Source organism: Bubalus bubalis, chromosome 4 (assembly GCF_019923935.1).
Source record: "Bubalus bubalis isolate 160015118507 breed Murrah chromosome 4, NDDB_SH_1, whole genome shotgun sequence".
In the NCBI taxonomy this organism is placed as follows: Eukaryota; Metazoa; Chordata; class Mammalia; order Artiodactyla; family Bovidae; genus Bubalus; species Bubalus bubalis.
In genome coordinates, this window is record NC_059160.1 from 138,852,857 (window position 1) to 138,877,707 (window position 24,851).

At 39.7% G+C, this 24,851-nt stretch overlaps 1 protein-coding gene across 1 annotated transcript in view; it reads left to right on the forward strand.

The window, feature by feature from the left end:
• Nucleotides 1-24,851, forward strand: part of REEP3 (receptor accessory protein 3) — a 99,967-nt gene that overhangs the window by 55,467 nt on the left and 19,649 nt on the right. Inside the window, exons 3-5 of the mRNA XM_006054766.4 lie at nt 20,962-21,038; nt 24,330-24,450; nt 24,629-24,742. Coding sequence (XP_006054828.4) covers nt 20,962-21,038; nt 24,330-24,450; nt 24,629-24,742 — 312 coding nt within the window. The remainder of the gene's footprint in view (nt 1-20,961; nt 21,039-24,329; nt 24,451-24,628; nt 24,743-24,851) is intronic.

Consider the following 24,851-nt stretch of genomic DNA (forward strand, 5'->3'; position numbering starts at 1 on the left):
CTTTTATTCTCTGAACGTCCCTTTTTCAATAGCCTCCTATTCCTACTTTGTTTAAAATAGCTTCCCTTTCGTCTGAGGATATGAATGATAGCTCTTTAGACATGTTCTTTCTACATTTCGGTCTCTGTTTTTCATGTGTGATTTTTCCCAAAAGTTAGGTGATCCTCAGTTCTCTACTCATATTTGAATATTATAATGAAAAGCTGATTCAAAGTCCTGAACCCATGCAGAGGCTTGCTGACTGTGATCTTCACTACAAGGTGATTTAACTAGGCATTTTATTTGTTCCTAGGACTGCCATAAGGAAGTGCCACAAACTGAGTGCCTTAAAACAATACAATTTTATTGCCTCTCTCTTCTGGGGCCGAGATGTGGGCAGGGCCACTTTCCCTCTGAAACCTGTTGACGAGAATCCTTTCTTGCCTGTTCCTAGTTTCCAGTGGTTGGCAGGAAGCAGTCCTTGGTGACTCTTGCCTTGCAGGGGCAGCACTTCAGTCTGCCTCTGTTATCCCATGATGTTCTCCCTCATGTGTCTTTGTCTCTGAGTCTCTTTTTTTTCTACTTTTCAAGACACCAGTCACATTGGATTAAGGGCTCACCATACCCCAAGATGATCTCATCCTAACTAATTATATCTTCAGTGACCCTGTTTCCAAGTGGGGTCACATTCTGAGGGTTAGAACTTTGTAGTACTCTTGCCAGACTACTGTAACAGAATGCCACACAATGACTAGCTTAGGCCACATAAAGTTTTTTCTCACAGTTCTGTAGACTGCAAGTTCAAGATGAAGGTGCCATCAGGGTTGGTTTGGGGGAAGCCTCTTTGTAGCTTACAGACATTCTATCTGTGTCCTCATATGACCTTTTCTCTCTGCATGCAGGGAAAGAGATTTCTCTAGGGTCTCTTACTCTTCTTATGAAGTGGGGACCCATCTATTGAAGTGGAGCCCCATCCTTTGAAGTGGAGCCTCCTCCTTATGACCTTGTTAATCTTCATCACCTCCTTAAAGTTTCTATCTCCAAATACCATTACTCTGGGGGTTAGTTAGTGCTTCAGCATGCAAATTTTAGGGGAACACGGTCTGTAACAGACTTCAGCATATCTTTCTGGGGGATACATCTTAACCCATCACAGTCATTTCCTCAGAAAATTATCAGTGTCTATATCTTCAGGTGTTTTCTTTTGTGCAGGGCAGATTGTTCAGAGAAGACTCTTCCATTCTGAAAGTCACTTGGTTGCTGGCATTCTGGTGGGAAAACAAGGATTGGGGCCCTCAAATACTCCATTTATTATCTGTTACTTAATCCCTGTTGGCCCTACTCAACTGCGCCAGAGATTTGCAAATCCAACAATTGCTCTTTCCAGAGAATAAGCCTCAGGGGGAGCGAGGGGTGTCACCAGACCGCTAGAGTGGGAGGCCATCCAAGGATCTACCTGTTCCTCACAGTATCCCTACAGCCATCCTCCATTTGTCCTTTTTTAGTCAAGAATTGTGTTACCAATTTTTGAACCTTTTGGAAGCTCTTCAGTGTAAACTTGGGTTGCTTCTCAACTTTTCCCACCGTCCACTTACTCTTCAGTTTTCTCAGCTCTTCTGGGTCAGTTACTACTCATCCATTTCTTTCCTGGGTCCAAAAACAATGATGCTCTCTTCTGTATTCTTACTGACTTAAGTCTTTCTGAAAAATCACTTTACTGTTATTTTAATGAGATTTGTAGTGGGGATACAATTAAATGTGTGTATTCTGGGATCGCAAAGAGTTGGACACAACTGAGCGACTAAGCACACACACATTCATTCTACTATATTTACCCATAGTTCCAAATTAACTTGATGAGTGGGATACTTGTGGCTGAATTATATTGTCATATCAGATAATACTTGTTTTACCGTTAACATTGGTTTTTAAAATGTGTTCACATAGGAGATAGGTTTGAAGTAGTAATACATATTATTTTTTTCAATCCTTAACAATTTTAAAATTTAATTTTAGCTGACATGCAATGAATACACATGTATCTTGTCTTGAGTAAGAGTTGTTCACAGATCAAGTTGTGATAAAATCAGTTTCTGTCTGGGACAGTTAAGAAGAATCACTTGGGATAGTTCATTATTTTTTTAATATTTATTTATATTTTTTTATTTCAGCTGTTTGGCTATGCATTTTAATATGCTACCATTTACCTTTTTTAATGTAAATTAATTTTTTTTAATTGGAGGATAATTGCTTTACAATATTGTGTTGGTCAGTATTCTTTAACAAAGTAAATTCACTTACATTTACTTAAAGTAGGTGATGAGTATGCTTTGTAAACTTAATATTTTGTGTTGAGATTACTTATTTTGTATATAATTCATGTTAGTATGTAATTTCACTGCCTGAAGTAATTGATCCTGTTGTAATCATCAAGTGACATACTCTTCCTATGTCTTCTGAAAATAATTTCTTCAGGATCATTACAGTGTTTCCTCTTTAGGAAACAAATGTTAAATTTAAATTAAGATTTATATTATTGGGGTTAAATAAAGGCCTAACACAATTCTTTCTAAACTTTAAAAAATGTAGATAATTCCCTGGAGGTCCAGTGGTTAGGACTCTGGGCTTCCGTTGCAGGGGCCTGGGCACAGTCCTTGATAGGCCAAAAAAAAAAAAGGCAGCTAAAATGTAATAATGTGAATTAGAGCACTCCTTGACCTTTACAAAGTAAAATGAAAGCATTCCCACAATTTTCACGCTAAGATGGAGCTAGCAACCACAGCTGTCCAATGCAAATGCTTCATAAAACATACACAAAGAAAAAAGTTTCTCCCAGTGACATTTAAACCTAAGAGGCTAAGTCAGGCTTTTGCTAATATCTAGGAAGAATTTTACCAACTGTAGTGCCAATGGAAATAGATTTTAAAAATCAGGGACAGAAACTGTTGTTTCCATTAAAGGAAATGTTGTTAAATAGTAAATTGGAGGGAGGCCTAGCCACCTCCACCCTAATCCCTAGTGATGGAACAGCTTAAAATCATAAAAGCTACAGCAACCAAAAACACCAAAAAACTCAGCTGCCACCATCCTCCGTGCTGCAGGAAAACCATGTTCAGAAGCAGCCAATTCTGCCTCCCCCATACCTGTTCACAAACCATAGCCTCACTACTTTGAAGAAAACCCCCCAATAAGTTCCGAAAGGGAGAAATAATAGAGTACATGAGAAATTCAAAAGTGCAGTACTAGGCAAATTCAAAAATAAAAATGACAGTAATATATTTATTACAATTTATATTTTTGAATATTAACAGTTTCAAATGCAATAGTGTAAACACCTTTAATTTGAACAAGCAGGAAGAAAAATGAAGCATTCAATTCACAAAGTAACAAAAATATCAGAATTAAAGGAATCTATAAAGTAGGGTAAATAAAGCAATAAAAATGCAGAAGTAAAATAAAAACAAAATCAAGAGAATTACAATATTTCTGAGTTGTTTCCTTGAGTAAATCTAACAAAAGGTACAGAAGAGAGTAGAAAAAAAAAACTGATAAAATAAATAGGACAAGGTTTAAGTGACAGAAAATTAAATAATGGGGGGCTGTAAATGAATGCCTAACATAGTTCTTTCTAAAATTTTAGAGTAAATTTTTTTTTAAAGATGGAATGTTTTCTAACAATGTAAGGCATACCTGAAAAAGTGAAAAAAAAACTGTTAATAGCTCAATCGCGTCCAACTCTTTGCAACCCCATGGAGTGTAGCCTGCCAGGCTCCTCTCTGTCCATGGAATTCTCCAGGCAAGAATAGTGGAGTGGGTTGCCATTCCCTCCTCCAAGGGGATCTTCCCAACCCAGGGATTGAACCCAGATCTCCTGCGTTACAAGCAGATGATTTACCCTTGAGCCACCAGGGAAGCCCTAATCTTTCCTTTTCCTTTTTAGCCACAGTTTACATTATTTAAGCAGAGAAGTTTCCTCTTTTACACAATAGCAGTATCTACCTTTGGAGGGTTCACATATGTACATCATCTTTCCATTATGTAACTTCAGTAATATAGTGCTTCACCGGCTACAGCTATAATCATCATATTGTCAGCCAGATTGCCATCACGCTGTGAAAGGTCCTCCTAAAAATATAAAAGCTAGAGCTGTTCCTGAAGACTTTAGCTAAGTAAGAAAAATAAAATCTGTCAGAAAACCTCATGTAATTTTAAAAGCTCACGAGTGGTATGTTACTTCAGAAATATAATCGATTGTAAAAAGATTGAAGATATTTTGAATAACTATAAAAATTTAAAATATATAGAATTATATAGACAGATCACTTTTCTTAAAGCACAGATTCAGACTCTGCAGGTAAAATTGAAAAATTCATCAAAAGGTCTTGAAAAGTCACAGAAATAGATGGAGTTAAGTAATTTTATTTGAAAATATTATATTAACTTTCAAAGGTTTCCAACAACATCTTTTAAATAAGGGTTTAACACTTCAATGTTATTGTATTATATTCTTCTTTAAAAGATTGTCAGAATAAATTATTAGAGCCAACTGGAAACATTTTTGCCAATGACATGATGTTTGAATATAATTTCAACCTGCCCATCAGTTTTCTTACTTCCTCTGTAGGAAGCAGATTTAGACGTACTCGTAGGGAGAAAACTCTAAGGGCACTTCCACCTTGGGCAGGGAGAGGCTTTCCATCCAGTGGTCTGTGTCCAGATAGTTCTGGACTCTAGGATGGGACATCCTGCATGGGACTTGTGGGCAGAAGAGCCTATAGGCTGCCCTACCCTGGCTACTTTACTCAAAGCTTTTGTCTTTTCAACTGATAGCCATAAACAGTGCCTCTGAGAAGTGGGCTAAAGGCTCAGTTCCTGCTATTCTTTGAGGTTCTTTTTAAAAAAAAAGATGATGTGCCTAATCAGTGTTATGGAAACAAGGGCTTATTTTAATTGTTTATAGCGAACAAATTATCAAACTGAGTTCATCTTGCTTCCAAACCGAAAGGCTCTTTTTACATTTTCTTCATGAATGATAGATACCACCTCCTTCTAACTGGTATTTTCAGAAAAAACACCGGGTACCTCCCACTGCAATCCTTGTCGCTCTTTGAGGAACACTGGAATCTCCCTGGGATCTTGTTTAAAATGCAGATTCTAATTAAGTAGTTCTGGCCTGGGCTTGAGATTCTGCATTTCCAGCAGGTGCCCAGATGCTGCCAGTGCTGCTGGTCTGCACACCACAGTTCAGGTAGCAAGAATTTTGTGCATGTTCTCAACTCTGCTTACACATTACAAATTCATAGAGCTTGCCTTCTAAACACCTTGCTGCCCTCTCTCTTCCCCCGAGATGATGGAGCCTCGGAATCTACATAATTGCTTTTAATTCCCAAGTAATTTTTATCCACAGCCAAACTGAAAAGCATTGACTAAGAGAGGTATCTTACTATATTCTGAAAACTGAATAATTACCACATTGTGCTTTTTTTTAGTATAAGTTTATGTAGGCAGATGGGCACAAAATAACAGATTGTTTTAGAAACATCTGTATGTAAATGGACTTAAAACTTGGAATATATTATTTAAAAAATTAAAAGAAAATTTCTGGTCATACTGTGTGGCACGTGGGATCTTAGTTCTACCAGGGAGCAAATCTGCGCCCCCTGCAGTGGAAGCTCAGAGTCTTAACCACTGGACCACTTAACCACTGGAAAGTCCCCCAAAATAATGTTTTAATGAAGTTAAGCATATTATACTATCAGGGGGTAAGGGTATTGAGTTGGGTGTTCTCCTAGTTTCCATACACATTTCTACATCAATGAAGTTTCCCTTTGGAATCATCCACCTTTCTGCCTATGCCGTTCCTCCCACCTTTTTGTTCCCCTCACTGTGCTTACTCACGGTGATCATACTGTCCTGCCCACTGTACACAGCCATCCGCTCCATACCCCAGGTATCCCATGCCCTGTAACTTGCCTCTCTTTCTTCACTCAAATGTGAATCTCAGTTCTCTATGTGAGGCTGACTGCACATGCTTTTGAAGGAAAATAATTTGATAGCACAGATTCCCTTGTCAGTCATGACAGATGTATTCTTCCTAGAGGTTTTTTTTTTTCTTCCAGTCTTTGCTTCTTGAGAAGATGCTGTTTTCCCGTGTAGTATTTAGGCTGCTTCTTACTGTTTGGATGATTATTGTATGTTTGACATATGCTGCTGCTGCTGCTAAGTCACTTCAATCGTGTCCGACTCTGCGCGACCCCATAGATGGCAGCCCACCAGGCTCCCCCATCCCCGGGATTCTCCAGGCAAGAACACTGGAGTGGGTTGCCATTTCCTTCTCCAATGCATGAAAGTGAGAAGTGAAAGTGAAGTCGCTCAGTCGTGTCCGACTCTTAGTGACCCCATGGACCAGGCTCCTCCATCCATGGGATTTTCCAGGCAAATGTACTGGAGTGCGGTGCCATTGCCTTCTCCGTGACATATGCTATTGAGCCTATAAAGCTACAACTTGTATAAAGAAAGTGGTATCTTTTACTTGAAGAAGGAAAGTTTTCATCTACTGTGTTAGTCATAATCTTGCCAGTCATCTGGAAAAAAAGAGTATATCTTTCAGTGGCTATATTAGTTCACGTGTGGAAAGAGCAAGGTGGAATTGACCGTGTAAAGATTCATGACAAACTTGGGGACCTAGGTGCCTAAGAAGTGGTGCCAGCCGTTGGGAATGCCTCAAGTTGGAAGTGCAGTAGCCCAAGACTTTGGGAACACTAAGGAAATAAAGAAGGTAAGATGACAGTTTAGTGTGGAAGCATGACAGTTAGGATGGCCATTTAACCCCGTTTACTCCTTTCTACCTTCATAGGCTCTGTCCCATGCTAAAATCCATGAGAAATTCTGTGCGGTTCTATTAAAAGTGAACTGTGTCTCTAACAAATATTTATTACAAATGAATCAATAGGACTTCAAATAATAGAAAAAGTGAAGTGCGAATTATCAGCCAGTGTGGATGCAAAGAGTTATTTTGTATTAAGAGGTCATTCCTTCCTAAATTCTGCTCCTGGAAACAATTTCCATAAGCAGTTCCCGCTTTTTTATATTCTTTTCAACATTTCTTTTAAATTAATTATCATCTAGCTTTTGAACATTTTTGTGTTTTTTCCTTCTCTCAAGTTCCTCAAACTTTCATGGGATCAGGGATGAGATACATGGGGCTTCTGTGACTCAAGAGCATTGAGGAAAAACCAAGGTAATCTTGTGAAAGAGTATCCATTTCTAGTTGCAGTCTGCCCCATTTTAATTCATTTTAACACCAAATACGTCTGTATAATATGAGTCTTTCCTCCTCGAAACAACAGGGTATTCTGTGAGGTCTTTGGCAGTGATGTCTGGAAACTGCAGGTAAACCATGATGCAAGTTCAGCATCTGAAAGTATTAATATAACTGACTCCCAAACATCCTAGTTCCTGGCAAGCTACAGAAAGTTAAGGCAGTAGGGCCGTGAGGGAGGAAGCACCCCAAAGCCAGGGGAACGCAAATCAATCCTAGTCTCACATACCTACCCCAATGCATGCCCCCTCTTTTTTAAGAAAAAAGTACTTTCAACCAATGTCTCTATTCACTGTGGATTGAACTTCAACTAGCTTATTTTCAAGCATGCTTCTAACTTGGCACAGCTCTGGGAAAAATCCCATAATTGAGCCATCTGGGTTGGATAAAAAAGGGCGTTTTTCTATTTGATTTCTCACATTTTGTTCCTCTTTGTTTTTAATGGGGAAAAATCATTATGAAATAACCAAATTATTGCATAATGTTACTGAAACAAGAGAAACCTTTTCAACTCGATCCTGTTCCTAAAGAAATCTCTATTAGAAGTTCTCTCTGTTGTCTCTGAAATGTGGTGTAGAATGAATCTTTTGGGTGAGCTGACTTGAGGGAATAACTAATGGTCAGAAAATAAAATTCTCTTTGGGTGGTCTGAAATTCAGCAGTGTTTATTTCTTTTCAGACTCAGCAAGGAATTTTTTTTTTTTCCAGTGAAGCATATTTTAGCATTTTATGCTCTGGATTTACTTAGTGTGGTTATAATTGAAATCATTAGGCATATGTAATTTTTCATTTTTTCTGAAAAACCAGCATTAATTGCCTATGATTCAAATAATCTTAAATTAAGAGACACTGGAAAGTTGTTTAATATCTGATAACTTTGAAAACAACTTTGATAAAATAGATTATGTTATATGTTATGAATTCCTCTTTGCAGTCTACAGTTATTTGTTTGAATTGTTCAGACCTTAACATTAAGAAACTGTTCAGTAAAAGCCTTCCTGTATATTTGGTTTATTAGGTACAGGGATGGCTAGGTCCTAGGAACATGATGATGAACAAGACAGTTTCAGTCCCTATTGGTTGTTAAGAAGACTCGCGAGTCCCTTGGACAGCAAGGAGATCAAAGCAATCAACCTTAAAGGAACTCAGTCCTGAATATTCATTGGAAGGTTGCATGCTGAAGCTGAAGCTCCAATACTTTGGCTGCCTGATGTGATGAGCCAACTCATTGGAAAAGACCCTGATGCTGGGGAAGATTGAAGGCAGGAGGAGAAGGGGACGACAGAGGATGAGACGGTTGGATAGCATCATCGACTCAATCGACACAAATTTGAGCCAACTCTGGGAGATAAAGGAGGACAGGGGAGCCTGGCATGCTGCAGTCCATGGGGTGGCAAAGAGTCGGACATGACTTAGCAACTGAACATCAACAACATTGGTTGTAATAGTCAAAAGGCAGAGGCAGATGTTATTCAAACCTTTACACAGATACACTGTAAGGGAAAGTAGATTATATATGCACAAAGATTATATATGACCTTTGGAGGGGCTGGAGGCAATTAGGAAGGCTTTCCTTTGGATATGAAAAAATGTCATTCATACAAGGCAAATGAATAATATATAGCATATTAAAATATTACTAGTTGTATGCTGGATCAAACATTGTGCTGCAAGTAATCACTTAGTATCCATTTATATGTCTTCTTTCACTCATCCCTCCCATGAAAGCTTCTTCTGCTTAGGAATGCCTTGACATCCAGGTTTATGACTATATCATGTCAAAGCCTTTTGTTTGTAATAGCCCCAGAGTAATATGTGTCAAGTTAGCATAGCTTTTTTGTCATTGTGCATGTACAATTTAGTCGTACCTGCACAAGTACAACTAAACCACAAGGCTGCTTATTGTCACCCTGTTTATTTAACTAATACGCTGAGCACATCATGAAAAATGCCAGTCTGGATGAATCACAAGCTGGAATCAAGATTGGTGGGAGAAACATCAACAATTTCAGATATGTGGATGATACCACTCTAATGGCAGAAAGCGAAGAGGAACTAGAGGAAGTAAAGAACCTCTTGATGAGGGTGAAGAAGGAGAGCGAAAAGGCTCGCTTACACTCAGTATTAAAAAAACTAAGATCATAGCATCTGGACCCATCAGTTCATGGCAAATAGAAGGGAAAAGGTGGAAGCAGTGGCAGATTTCCGCTTCTTGGGCTCTAAAATCATTGCAGACGGTGACTGCAGTCATGAGATTAGAAGATAATTGCTTCTTAGCAGGAAAGCTATGACGAGCCTAGACAGTGTGTCAAAAAAGCAAAGACATCACTTTGCTGGCAAAGGTCCTGTATAGTCAATGCTTTGGTCTTCCCAGTGGTCACGTACGGTTGTGAGAGCTGGACCTTAAACAGGGCAGAGCACCAAAGAATTGATGCTTTTGAACTGTGGTGCAAGGAGATCAAATCAGTCAGTCTTAAAGATAATCAACCCTGAATACTCATTGGAAGGACTGATGCTGAAACTGGGGCTCCAATAATTTGGTCACCTGATGGGAACAGCTGACTCACTGGAAAAGACCTAATGCTGAGAAAGATTGAAGGCAGGAGGAGAAGGGGACGACAGAGGATGAGATGGCTGGATGGTATCACCGAAGCAATGGACATGAACTTGGGCAAACACCAGGAGATGGTGAGGGACAGGGAGGCCTGACCTGCTGCAGTCCATGGGTCTCAGAGTCGGACATGACCAGGCGACTGAACAACAAATATCATTTAACGTACATTATTGTTAATGTCTGGAGAAGGCGATGGCACCCCACTCCAGTACTCTTGCCTGAAAAATCCCATGGACAGAGGAGCCTGGTAGGCTGCAGTCCATGGGGTCACGAAGAGTCAGACTCAACTGAACGACTTCACTCTCACTTTTCACTTTCATGCACTGGAGAAGGAAATGGCAACCCACTCCAGTGTTTCTGCATGGAGAATCCCAGGGACGGGGAGCCTGGTGGGCTGCCGTCTATGGGGTCGCACAGAGTCAGACACTACTGAAGTGACTTAGCAGCAGCAGCATTGTTAATGTCATTGTTATCATAATACCACAATGCTCATAGCATAGCAAGAATAAGTTATGTAAAGATACAATTTGAGAAAGATGCCTTTGAATTAATATGCCCTCACCACAGTTCTCCATAACTCTTGTGAATGTACAGCAATGTGCCTCACATCAGAACAGGATATTCCTCAATATAAATATACCAGTGCATTGCTCTCAACTTCTGTGATGGAAATCAGGAGGATTATTTTACAGTTATAGTTTACTTTTTGTTTGCCTTATTTGTTTGTCCAGGGATCTAAATCAATTGCATTGCAAATTCTGTCTCAGAATATTGAATCATAAAAATTTGTTTTGTTGAAAAATGTTTAAAAACCATGAAATGAGGCCTACTTTTCTTTTGGCATCAGGAATAGGTAAATGCATACCTATTAAATGGAGCATGGTATTTTGATAGTAAATTTAGCCTATGAGTACATTCATTTTACAGTATTCACTCAGGCTTAAAATATCCTAATTCCTTTGAGAGAGTAAAGCAAGAACACTATCACATGACTGTCTGGGTTTGTGAAATGCTAAGTCTTACAAAAGCCTTCTGGATTTTGAGTAATAAAGCAAGTACTGGCTTGTTAAGTAGGATAATCTAATCCATGCACTGTATAAACCAGAATGTAATTTTCAATACTGTGGTTTTATATCACAGATGACTCCGTTTTCGAAAGAACTTGCCTAACTATAAGAGTATATTTTCTTACAAAAATAAATTTATTTTGATACTTAAATGATTTTAACATTTCATTTGGTAATTTTTATTTGCAAATATTTTATTTTTAAAAAACATTCATCACATTTCTCTAGTTATGAAAAATATGGTAGGGAAAGTGTGTCCCAAGATTGATAAATGATTGCCATTTTATTGTGCCCACTTCAAAAGAACTTTATTACAAAATAATTAGGAAAAAGAAGGAAATTATATTATTGTTCATAAGTTAGCCCAGGTCACTAATAATTTAATAAATATTTCTTAACATTTCCACTCCAGTACTCTTGTCTGGAAAATCCCATGGACGGAGGAGCCTGGTAGGCTGCAGTCCATGGGGTCACACAGAGTCGGACACGACTGAGCGACTTCACTTTCACTTTTCACTTTCATGCATTGGAGAAGGAAATGGCAACCCACTCCAGTGTTCTTGCCTGGAGAATCCCAGGGACAGGGGAGCCTGGTGGGCTGCCGTCTGTGGGGTCGCACAGAGTCAGACATGACTGAAGCGACTTAGCAGCAGCAGCAGCAACATTTATTTTGTGCCAGGTACTATAATAATCATTAGGTATACTCTTGGGAAAACAAAACCAAAGTCAGCAAAATAGGCCATTGAACAACTGTTTTTCATGTAGTCTGCCCACTGATTTTTATGCATTTTACTCTCTGAATATTTTGGCTTACCACTCAGAATATAATTGTTTTAAACTTTATGCATGTTTCTAATGAGCGTCTGTATCTGATTTCTTGGCCTACTGAAAATACCAAGGGATTTCTGTAAGTCATATGTACTGACATTACAGACAATAACAAATTTATACAGGTAGAGGCCATACTAGCCAAAGGATAATGAAAGTAATTTAAAATAATATTTCTCTGGCTTTGCCCCAGTCTACTGCATGAGAACATCAATCTTGCCTATCTTCCAGTTTCTTCTCAAATACTTTTTTTTTTTTGATGCCCCAGGTCTTAATTGTAGTATGTGGGATCTAGTTCTCTGTGCAGGGATCGAACCTGAGCCCCCTGCATTAGGAGCTTAGAGTCTTAGCCACTGGACCACCAGGAGAATCCCCCCAATATTTCTGAGACCCCCTGGTGATATCTCAGGCAGAGTTTCTTAAAATGATACTCCTCTTCTCCGTTTCCAGGTCATTGTGGTAGTAGCATCCATCAGTGCCAACCAAGGCATTAGCGGCATCACAGGTGGCAGGCAGCCAACAGCACTTTGACTGATGTCCACCTAATTCTGGAACCATGGCTCTTGCAGTCCCCACAGAGGTTAGAGGATAACCTTTTATATTAGGGTAGGCTAAGCTGCTGTAATTATAAATAAGCAGGTAAGTTGCTCACTCAGTCATGTCTGACTCTTCACAACCCTTGGACTGTAGCCCGCCAGGCTCCTCTGTCCATGGAATTTCCCATGCAAGAATATTGGAGTGGGTTGCCATTTCCTACTCCAGGGGATCTTCCCAACCCAAGGATCAAACCTACATCTCTTGTGTCTCCTGCATTGGAGGCAGATTCTTAAGCTGAAACAAAAATGCAATGGCAGAGGGAATATAAATACATTTGTCTTTAGCATAACAGTCCAGGTCAGTGTTGACTTCATCAAGAAATGTTTCTCAAGCAACTGTGTAAGAAATAGGGCTCTGCCCATCTAATATGTAGATTCCAAGGTTACTCTGCTCCCTGCCTTCCCAGCCACAAGACAAGAGAAGAGCCTGTGGGGAGACACACTCACTTCCCAAAAGCCTCAGCTAATATTCTATTGGCGGGAACTGGACACATGGCCCTACCTCTTTCAGAAATGGACTGAGAAGCGCTGGCTCTGGCTGGGCGACTCCCCAGCCAGCCTCTGTTATTTGCCTTTTTATGAACAGCAAGCTGTCACCTCCACCCCGTCCTTTTTCACCATCCTAGACCTTTCATTGCAGCCACCTCTCTCTGACACCCAGAGAAGCAGAGGGCATGGTTGGTCACATAATCTATTCCATCTCTACCCTAGGCAGATCCCTATTCCATCCGTATAAACAAATTTCATAAATCTTTACTACTCTTTTGAAATCCACTCTCCTTCCCACCCATCCCCAGCGTTAAAGATGACCTGCCCTCCTACTGCAGAGTAAAGACAGAGGTCCTCACCTATGAACTACTTCAGCCTCTTCCCAATATGGCCACTCTCCTTTTGATTCTATTTCAGAGGAAGATGCACCCCAGCTTCTTAATCTCACTCTTCTTTCTCATCTTATTCTTGTCTATCTCATACAAGATCTTGCTCCCATTAAGTATTCCTGCTTCCTCGTAATTTGAATCTCATTATCTCTCCAGTAAAATGTTCAATCCTTGAGGCTATACGCATGCTTTCATTTAGCCTCATGCTATTTTTTATTCCCCCCATTTTTCTTTTTAAACCAGGCCTCGAAAGACTCCTTTATATTCAATTGTCATGTCTTTACTTCTTGTCTAAGCTTTTTGCAGTCTTTACAAAAAGGAGCACTCTAAGCTCTGTGTGGTTCCATATTCATTCAACAATTCATGTATTTACCGAGCTCCTTCTCTGCAGATACAGAGGGTTGAGCAGAACAAAATAAAACCTTTGTCCTCTTGGAATTAACATTTTAGTAAAGAAAGGCAAGGAAAGCATTTTAGTATTTGTTAGACGTGTCTGTGATATGTGCTAAAGAGAAAAATAAGTTATGATAAGGGAGTTAGAAGGACATTGTTATTTTAAACAGGGTAGTGAAGAAAGGGCTCTCAGATAAATATTTGAGCAGAGACCTGAGGGAAGTGAGAAAGCTATCTACATGGATAACTAAGGGAAGAGCATTTCAGACCATGAAACAACAAGTACTAAGGCCCTGAGGCAGAAACATATCTGTACCCAGGAAGGATAGCAAGAGGGCCTGATGTGACTGGAGCAGAACAGGGGAAGGAGGGACAGAGCAGATGAGGCCAGAGAGGCAGCTGGAGCCAGAACCACAGGGCCTGGTAGGCCAATGTAAGAATTCTGATGGGGGCCAACAGAGGAGTTTCAGCAGAGGAATGACCATGTAGTCCAATAGTCATGTCCAGATGTGAGAGTTGGGCCATGAAGAAGGCTGAGCACCTAAGAATTGATGCTTTTGAACTGTGGTGTTGGAGAAGACTCTTGAGAGTCCCTTGGACAACGAGGAGATCAAATCAGTCAGTCGTAAAGGAAATCAGTCCTGACTATTCATGGGAAGGATGGATGCTGAAGCTGAAGTTCCAATACTTTGGCCACCTGGTGTGACAAGCCAGCTCATTAGAAAAGACCCTGAAGCTGGGGAAGATTGAGGACAGGAGGAGAAGGGGGCGACAGAGGATGAAATGGTTGGATGGCATCATGGACTCAATGGACATGAATTTGAGCAAACTCCAAGAGGTGGTAAAGGACAGGGAAGCCTGGCGTGCTGCAGGTCATGGGTTCACAAAGAGTTGAACACGACTTAGTGACTGAACAATAACAATGACCTGCTCTCTAAGGAGACAACTCTGAGTGATGTACGCAAAAAGACCCAGAAAAGCAGAATGATCACTTAGGACACTGTGAGAATAATCCGGACAGGAGATGATTTGTCATCTGGACTGGTGAGGTGTCTGGAAGTGGCGAGGAATGATTTTGATTGCTGATATATTTCCAAGAGTTGAGAGGCTGCATAGTGCTGGGACCTACCACCTGCCCCTCCAGTGGAGTTTCTCCTCCATGTCCCACCTTTCTTTGCCTTGCTTAGGGCCCAGGAGGCTGATCCATACAGGTTGCATCATTTCTGACTTCCCTTTGGGTTTGGCTCATGAGAGACTCCTGCAAAAAGTCAGAAGGCTGGCTGAGCGTGAGGTCAGATTACAGTTCTCCCAGCTTCCTCCCTGCCACTAGGGGTTGCTGTGAGTGTCCCCCTGAGACCACACCTTGATGGTTACCCTGTCTGGATTCCAGTAAACCTGTCCCCATCCACCCTTCTTCACACCAGGCGAGTAATGCCGGTTCCTGCTGTCGCTAGCTCAAGGGTGAGCCGCTATTCTTTATTGGTTTTCTTGAATTTCACCCACAACTGTATAAATAGTCCCTTTAATAAGCTTTCCTCAAACTCTTGTGCTCTTGACTCATACTGGGAACTAGGGTGTTTAATGCAGTAAAAACAGCAGAACATTTTGTTTATCACTGTTATTTACTTGTTTTTCTCTCCAGTAAAATGTTAAATCCTTGAGGACAGAAGCTGTTATGTTCCTGTTTCTAGTCCCATGATGTGAAGTAGGTAGAGCTTATTACAACTATATCAATGAGTATTCTATATAATGATCCCACCTGAGTCCTTAGGAATTGTCTAAATTATGTTTTATTTGAAAGATGAATCAAAAGTAGGATATGTGTGTGTGTATGTACCCCTCTTAGTGCCTATAAGCTCCACCTTGTTGGATAATTCAATTCCCTGGGGTCAAAAAGACTTTTAAGAAAAAGTTGAGTAAAGCTTTTTGAGTTGAGTAAAGAAAAAGCTTTCTTCTTGTTCTTTTTTTTTAATACAATATGTTCTTGTTGGCTATCCATTTTAAATATAGCAATGTGTACATGACCTTCCCAAACTCCCTAATTATCCCTTTCCCCCCACCCTCGGCAACCATAAGTTCGTTTTCTAAGTCTGAGTCTCTTTCTGTATTATAAATAGGTTCATTTATATCATTTCTTTCTAGAGTCCACATATAAGGGATGTCATACGATATTTCTCCTTCTCTGTCAGACTTACTTCACTCAGTATGCTGAGTCACTAGGTCCCTCCATGTTGCTGCAAATGGCATTATTCCACTCTTTGTAACGGCTGAGTATGTTTGTACCTCGTCTTCTTTATCCGTTCCTCTGTCGATGGACATTTCAGTTGCTTCCATGTCTTTGCTATTGTAAACAGTGCAGCAGTGAACACTGGGGTGCATGTATCCTTTCAGATCATATTTTCCTCTGGATATATGCCAGGAGTGGGATTGCGGGGTCATATGGTACCTCTATTTTTAGTTTTTTAAGGAACCTCCACACTGTTCTCCATAGTGGCTGTACCAGTTTACATTCCCACCAACAGTGTAGGAGGGTTCCCTTCTCTCCACACCTTCTCCACCATTTGTTTGTGGACTTTTTGAGCAGCTTTCTTGTTCATTGTTCTCATGAAGATATCTAAACATTGGTTTGTTGATTTTACCAATTGTTTCTGAACCGGAAAGTAATAGAATTTGTTCCCACTTTCTTAACATAAATTTTTTTTTTCCTGTAACTTTAAAGGTGGATTATGATATATTACAGCTGCCTGTTAAGTTACTGACTTTTATTTGCATAGCATTTTAATAGCATTTATTTCTATTAGATTTGGTTATATACAATCATGAGATTATCAGTTTGCATTGTTTTCCTACCAGTTTTTTGGTTTTAGTACTACATTTTGTTACTGATGTTTTCTGTCCATCTAAAGAATATTTTACCTTAACATATTTTTAATTATCATTTTGTGTATTGCTCTTTTCTTTCTTCCCTTCTTTTTGACCTTGACGTCATTCTGTTATTTTCTTTGGGCTAGACCTTAAAGAGTAGGCTGAGCAGCCTTGAGGTATAGTTTTAATAAAAGGTTTGCTGAGTAATCATTTGGTGTAAAATCCCAACCAAATCCATTAATAGGAAAAAGAAAGCAATATCTTTTCAAGGTTAACTTTCTTCATACTTGCTCACATGAATAACACACACTCACTGCATTCATTTAATTATTAACTCAACTCAACTATTGTTAAGGTCCATATTTCTAATAAGGAAAACAAAAAAATACAGAAATTCATGAGAGCAGATTGTCAAAGAATATATTCGTTAAAGATAAATGAGAACCATGGAGTTTTGCTTATATAAAATTGAGCCGATACCACAGGAAAATGACCAGGAATACACTATTAATTGTATAGTTTGTTGTTTTTTAACTAAAAAGAATCTTCTTTCTCTTCTTTTCTCCTTTTTAAATTTTTGGCATTATTTAATATTCTCACAACCTAAATAAATATAGTCTTTTTTTTTTTTTTTTTAGAGTTAAACATTATATATGTGAAAGCACTTATATATTTGGTGGGTTTTAAAATGAGTTTGAGGAACTTCTCTGATGATCCAGTGGCTAAGACTCTGTGCTGTCAATGCGGGGGGCACAGGTTCTATCCCTGGTCAAGGAACTAGATCCCACACGCTGCAACGAAGAGCTCACATGGCACTACTAATACCCGGCACAGCCAAAAATTAACAAAAATAAATAAAATGAATTTGAAAACTGGGTAAGTACTTGACTTTACTGAAGTCAAAGTGCTTTTTGAATGTATGGGACTCTAGCAGCTCAAGTCTATTTGAGAACTAGTATTTCAGAGAGTATCACCAAACATTAACTACCTGTACTGTTCAACTCTATTGGGTAAATTATGACTATTTGTGGAGTGTTGTTTTTTGTTCTTATCCATTTGGAAGATCACAGCCATAATGAGGGTTGTGAACTAGTAAAATGATGAAAATACAAAATTATGAAAAAATAACTAACTTAAATCATTTATTTTTCTGAAAGTTTCCTAAAGTTCCTATGAGAGAGACCAGTTAACTTACGCTGCCACTTTCCCAGGAAAGAAGGTGGTAAGGTTTACACTGAAATCCTTGTGCTGAGTGCAAGAGGGAGAGAGAGAGAGAAATGAAAAGATTGATCTGACAGCAACCTCTTGTTTGAAAATCTGCCTTTTTCAGGCTTCATTGTAGACTATGGCCCTGTGCCCATTTCCCAGCTCAGCCTCTTGCACAACTTACTTATTTTGGCCCTCAGTAAAAGGAGAGGAGTTTGCCATGTTATTTATTTTTGAACTCTGCCCCATGGAGCACTGGGATTTCTTAGACTCTCCTCAAAAGTCCTACAGTGAGTAGAATGGAAGGGCCAACAAGAGCAGGGTGTGTGTTTTTTTGTAATTGTTCTACAGTTGTTTTCAATAAAGGCTTGTTTAGTTCAAAAAAACTTGATCACGTCCACGGTCCCTTCTAGCCTTATAAAAGTGCACTGTTTTGTTTCCAGATTTTTCCTTTCATTTCTTTTTGAGAGGATAACCTTGTGAATATAGTTGAAAGGTAAAAGTACTAAATTAATGTTTGATTTGGAAAGGCTAAATGAATGAATTTGTGTGAGAGCCTCACTTTGCTTTTAAAAGAGGGCAGCAAGAGAAAACACATAGGATTTTAACCCTGGGAAAAAATCTCCATACTGGGACAAAAAGCTTGGAATTGGTGGCAGTGAGGGAGTAAAGTAACTCATGAAAAGTGAAAAACTGAAGAGAATATTTAGTCAAACTTTTTTTTTAATTTGAGATGATAATCATAAATCAGTTTCATTGTATTTTAAATGTAGATAATGTGCTATTTTGGAGAAGGAAATGGTACCCCACTCCAGTACTCTTGCCTGGAAAATCCCATGGATGGAGGAGCCTGGTAGGCTGCAGTCCATGGGGTCGCGAAGAGTCGGGCACAACTGAGCGACTTCACTTTCACTTTTCACTTTCCTGCATTGGAGAAGGAAATGGTAACCCACTCCAGTGTTCTTGCCTGGAGAATCCTGGGGACGGGAGAGCCTGGTGGGCTGCCGTCTATGGGGTCGCACAGAGTCGGACACAACTGAAAGCGACTTAGCAGCAGCAGCAATGTGCTATTTGCTTCGGGCAGTTTTTTAAGCTCTTAAGTGAAGTAAATTGGGCTTCCCAGGTGGCTCAATGGTAAAGTATCTGCCTGCAGTGCAGGAGACACAGGAGACATGGGTTCAATCCCTGGGTTGGGAAGATCCCCTAAAGAAGGAAATGGAAACCCACTCCAGTATTCTCTTCTGAGAAATCCCATGAACAGAGGAGCCTGGCGGGCTATAGTCTGTGGGGTCATGAGTCAGATACGACTGAGCAACTGTGTACACGCGCGCACACACACACACACACACACACAAGGTAAATTACTCTTCATATGTCACAACACATTGTTTCAAAAGTTACTCCTGGCTGTTATTAATTGATTTTTCCAAACAGAAAACTGTTAAAGCTACCCGAGTTACAGTTTCATATTTATAAAATACCCAAAGAAGCATCTGTATTAAAACTAAATAGGTCAATTTTTTAACTAATTATAGAGACCTAATTTTTTTTTTTTTGTCATCTTATTGTGATGAGAATAGGGAAGTAGTGGTTATTCTTGGACCTCACATTCAGCAATTCCTCACATTCCTTTCTGTAAATGGGTAAAATTGGATAATAGCACCAATTCGAGAATCAGGCAGCCGGGATTCAAATTCTGGCTAAATGAACTTGAATACCTCTCTGTGCCACCAGTTCCTTATAATTATATACTTATATAGTCTATATTTCATAATGCTGTTGTGGGGGGATAAGTGAATTAATATATGTGATGCTCTTAGCACAGTCTCTGGCTTATAGTCGGCATGATTTTTTGTGTTGGTGAGAAAGCAGAGATTTTTAACCCTTAACGAAAATCCAACCTATGTGAGTGATAAAAGAGTCTGTGTACTTAGGGAAGTAGAAAGGAATAAATTTGTGAGAATGAGTTCAAGAAAAATGAATATGGCACCATTCTGTGAGAAGGATTGCTGCAGAGACACAGAGTCTCAGGGACCTTATAGGATGCTCTGGTCCGGACAAGAGGTAAAAATATCCTGAATTACTCTCTTAGTCCATTCAGAATGCTATAACATAGACAGACTAGTTTATAAACAACAGAAATTTATTCTCACAGTTCAGGAGGCTAAGACTTCTAAGATCAAAATGCAGGTAGATTCTGCGTTTGATGAGGGCTGTCTTCCTGGTTGATAGATGGCCATCTTTTTGCTGTGTCACCAATCACATTTGTGAGGACTCATGATCTAATAACATCCCACATTTGGGGTTAGGATTTCAAAATATGAATTTTGAGGGAATACACATATTTGGTTTATTGCATCGAATCTTACAGTATTAGAGCAGAAGAAGGAAAAGGGTATGTAAAAGATTACAGGCTTACATTTAGGGAAGGAGGAAGAAGATACTAACCTTAGACTTTCAAAGTGGGTGACTAGCATTATGGATGTAGCAAATCCAGGATCGGTCTTTGGTGTCCAAAGACTGATATATTGAGAAATAAGGAATGCAAGATTTAAAAGACTGCTACTGCTGCTGCTGCTAAGTCGCTTCAGTCGTGTCCGACTCTGTGCGACCCCATAGACGGCAGCCCACCAGGCTCCCCTGTCCCTGGGATTCTCCAGGCAAGAACACTGGAGTGGGTTGCCATCTCCTTCTCCAGTGCATGAAAGTGAAAAGTGAAAGTGAAGTCTCAGTCCAACTCTTCGTGACCCCATGGACTGCAGCCTACCATGCTCCTCCGTCCATGGGATTTTCCAGGCAAGAGTACTGGAGTGGGGTGCCGTTGCCTTCTCCGATATTTAAAAGACTAATAAAGATTAAATATGGTCATATCATACTATATGGTTTCTATAATAATTAAACAGTTAATAGTCTTCATAAGGAAGCATGTAATAAGATCTTTTAAAGAATTTTCCTCCAGTTAAGAAAAATATGTCCTATTTTTCATTTAGGTTCCTATATTATACTGTATTAAGCCTAGGGGTTTGTTATCCTTCAATTCTTGTATCCCAGGACAACTGATGTGGTGATGTGAGGAAGTCAGGCATAAAACCTGTTGAGAATTAAACCATCGCCTTCTTCATTTAATCCAACATACTATGTATGATATATACGACTCTTCAGAGTCTCAAATAATTTTGGTCTATTATTCCATAAGTATTTTTATTATTTGCAGGTTCGATGGATGATGTACTGGATTGTCTTTGCCCTGTATACTGTAATTGAAACAGTAGCAGATCAAACAGTCGCTTGGTAAGTTCTAGCATTGAGAAATGTCCATAATGTAGACTCCTAGCTGGCGTTCTCTGTTCTTATCCTGCTCTTGCTTTTAACTAAGAGATTTTTTTTAAATAAATGTTTAAAATTTTTATTTATTTATTTGTCTGTGTCATGTCTTAGTTGCAGCACATGAGATCTTTGTTGCATCGCGGGGGATCTTTCCTTGTGACACATGGGCTTAGTTGCTCTGTGGCATGTGGGATCTTAGTTCCCCAAACAGGGATCAAACTCGTGTCCCCTGCAGTGCAAGGAGGATTCTTAACCACTGGACCACCAAGGAAATCCATCCCTAACTAAATGAATTTCATCAGTCTACCTAATTATCCATTGCATCATTTCCTTTAGCTGGTTTCCCCACAAGGACATTACCTTCCTTATGGAATCCCCCACGTAAAGGCAGTTCATCCTCCTGCCCACATGCCTCTTCCTCCCACCCTTCTCCCACACACGTCCCAGGATCTCGGAACAGAGAAAACTTGGTTGTCATTATCTTTTTTCCACGCACGGATGACTTCACACTATTTTTTCTTTATTAATATTTCCTAAGCAAACTCCCCTTTTGAAGCCCACAGCTTCTGGTTTTAGCACTTCCCTCCCATCCTTAAAATTCTCATCCACAAATATTCAAACTGGATGACATCAAGTCCACATGGCTACCACCCGCTCCCAACACCAGCTCCTGGACTGCCCTATTCCAAACAGCATGAGGCAGAATTGAAACATGTTTCTATCCTCAAGGATCAAACATTTTACTGAGAAGTCATACTTAGTGGAACAACCTGAATCTCATTGTGCTACATTTCAGGAGTGTATTTCCAACTATACCTTGCCATCACTTGGAGAAGTCATTTTTTCAAACTCTAAACATTTACTACCTCGCCACTATCTTCAACCACCCTTACTGCACAAACCCCCAACTTAAATCAGCCCAATCACACTCCTCTTTTCTTCTTTACCCAGGCTACCAACTGAGCTGAAAAGAAATCAATCAGTTGCTCATATAGGTATCAATTTGAAAGTCACCATTCCTTTTACTTGCTTTTGGTCATTGGCTTCTTCCATTCCCTCCTGTTTCTGTTTCAAATCTTTACTGTTCTCAGCTTTAACTGTCTTTCTGACTCTGTAAGTCTCATCATATTCTCATAGCACACTAGGTCACATTGGATGGCTCAGAAAAAATAGAAGTCATGAGAATTAAATGTTCTTCACAACCAACCCTTATGTATCAACTTCTCTGTATCTGCATCCATCTTTCTCTTCCTCCTTCTGTCCCACAGTTCATTTATCTGTTATGTTTTGGTAAAGGGGTTTGGGAAGGGTTTTTTGTTTGTTTGTTTGTTTTTTAAGTGGCAGAACAGATTCTAAACCAAGCTAGATGTCTTTAAGTTTCCATGTTCTCTCTTTAAATGCATCTCTGTTTTTCTGGTTGCAAATGTACATATATACACTATTAAAAAGTAAATAAGGTAGAAAAAACTTGTCATGAGCAACGAAAGTCCAGAGACTCCTCTGTAACTGCACTGTGCAGAAACCCTTCATCGTCTATACAGTAATCAGTCCTCACTGCCCCCTGCCCACCTGTCTCATCAGAAGAGCCCAGATTTTTTATCATGTACCTTAGTAGTGCATAGACCACAGGATGCTTGTTCCCTTGTGCTGTATTACTTAACTTTTGCTATGGCAACAAACTACCCTAAGCACAATGGGTTAAAAAACAAACATTCATTTCTTGCTCAGGGTACATGAAGACAAATGGTCAGCTGCCAGCCTTGGTGGGCTCAGCTCAGTTTTAAGTGTCTTGTTGTTCATGGACCAAGCCTGAAGAAGCAGATATTCTCACGACAGAAAGCAGAATTTGAAAGCAAGAGGTTGGGGGGTGTTGAAGTGAGGGAGTCAAGTGACATTTAAAGCTTTTCTTTGCATTTAACATATGTTGCACTCACATTCTGTTGCCCAGAGCAGGTCACATGACTAAACCCACGGTCCTTGCTTGAGGAAGTATAGTCAGCCTATGGGAGAAGATGCTGAAAAACCCAAGTGGGAAGGGGCACGGGTATATAACCCTAATTTCCAGGTTACCACAATGGCAATTCCTTTCTCCTTCCAAGTGAACAATTTAGGTCTGTCAAGTGCTGCAATTCTGGCCAAATGAAACTGGAGGGGACATTTTCTGGGAGCTCTAAGAAAAGGAGATGTGTATATGGGGTAACATTGCACACTTGGAGCTTATAAATGCTTAAAAACACACCTAACGCTTGGGAGGTATGTCCTGCTAATGCCATGGCAGCTAGGCTCTGCAGACAGGGTGGGTGCACCTTACTGCCCTGATTAAATGCTTTTAATGACCTCTGCCAACAAAGGTCCGTCTAGTCAAGGCTATGGTTTTTCCAGTGGTCATGTATGGATGTGGGAGTTGGACTATAAAGAAAGCTGAGTGCCGAAGAATTGATGCTTTTGAACTGTGGTGTTGGAGAAGACTCTTGGACTGCAAGGAGATCCAACCAGTCCATCCTAAAGTAAATCAGTCCTAAATATTCATTGGAAAGACTGATGCTGAAGCTGAAACTCCAATACTTTGGCCACCTGATGCAAAGAACTGACTCATTTGAAAAGACCCTGATGCTCGGAAAGATTCAAGGCGGGAAGAAAAGGGGACAACAGAGGATGAGATGGTTGGATGGCATCACTGACTCAATGAGCATGAGTTTGAGTAAACTCTGGGAGTTGGTGATGGACAGGGAGGCCTGGTGTGCTGCAGTCCATGGGGTCGCAAAGAATCGGACATGACTGAGCGACTGAACTGAACTGAACTGAACTGAATCTGAACTGAATGACCTCTCTGAACTGCTGCAGTTAGTTTGGCAGCTTGTCTGACTTTGTCTATAGAGAGCAATCTTGGAACTTCCTTGGCTGTCCAGTGGTTAAGACTCTCCCTTCCAATGCAAGGGGTGCAAGTTTGATCCCTGGTCTAAGATCCAACATCCGTGGAGGGTGCAGCCAAAATGTAAACAGTTTTTTTTAAAAAAAATGTACATGAATGGAACAACTTTGAACTAGAATCTCTGCGAGGGGACAGGCTGCTCTGATCTATATAATTAGTGAGATTAATTTGTCAGTTCAAACATAGTTGTTTTCCTGATCACAACTTCTTACCTGTGAAAGCGTAACACAGTGACTGAACTTTAAAAAAAATTTTGTGTATGATTTCCTCATTGTCTGTAGTTTTATTTTCACCAGCATCCTTTTCAAATATTTTCTTGTCAGGTTCCCCCTCTACTATGAGCTTAAGATTGCTTTTGTCATATGGCTACTCTCTCCTTATACCCGAGGAGCAAGTTTAATATACAGAAAATTCCTTCATCCACTACTTTCTTCAAAGGAAAGGGTAAGATGTATAAATTATTTCCACAAATCATTTGTTAGAAATGCGTTTCATCATCACATGTTGCATGCTATAAAATGAGTGAAACTATTATATTAGGGGAGAAAGTCCTAGTTTTCAGCTTCTTGACATTCTTTTTAAATAAAATTAATATTCTACAAACTTGATTTTTTTTTTCCAGGAAATTGATGATTATATTGTCCAAGCAAAAGAACGAGGCTATGAAACTATGGTAAACTTTGGGCGGCAAGGTTTAAATTTAGCAGCTACTGCTGCCGTCACTGCAGCAGTGAAGGTAATTTTTTATTTACCTTTTTTTTAATCCAGTGTCAAATTGCCAGTGAACAAAGTAGGGTGGCTTTTTATTTCAGATCATTATAAATTTTGGCACAAATTTGCCTTCT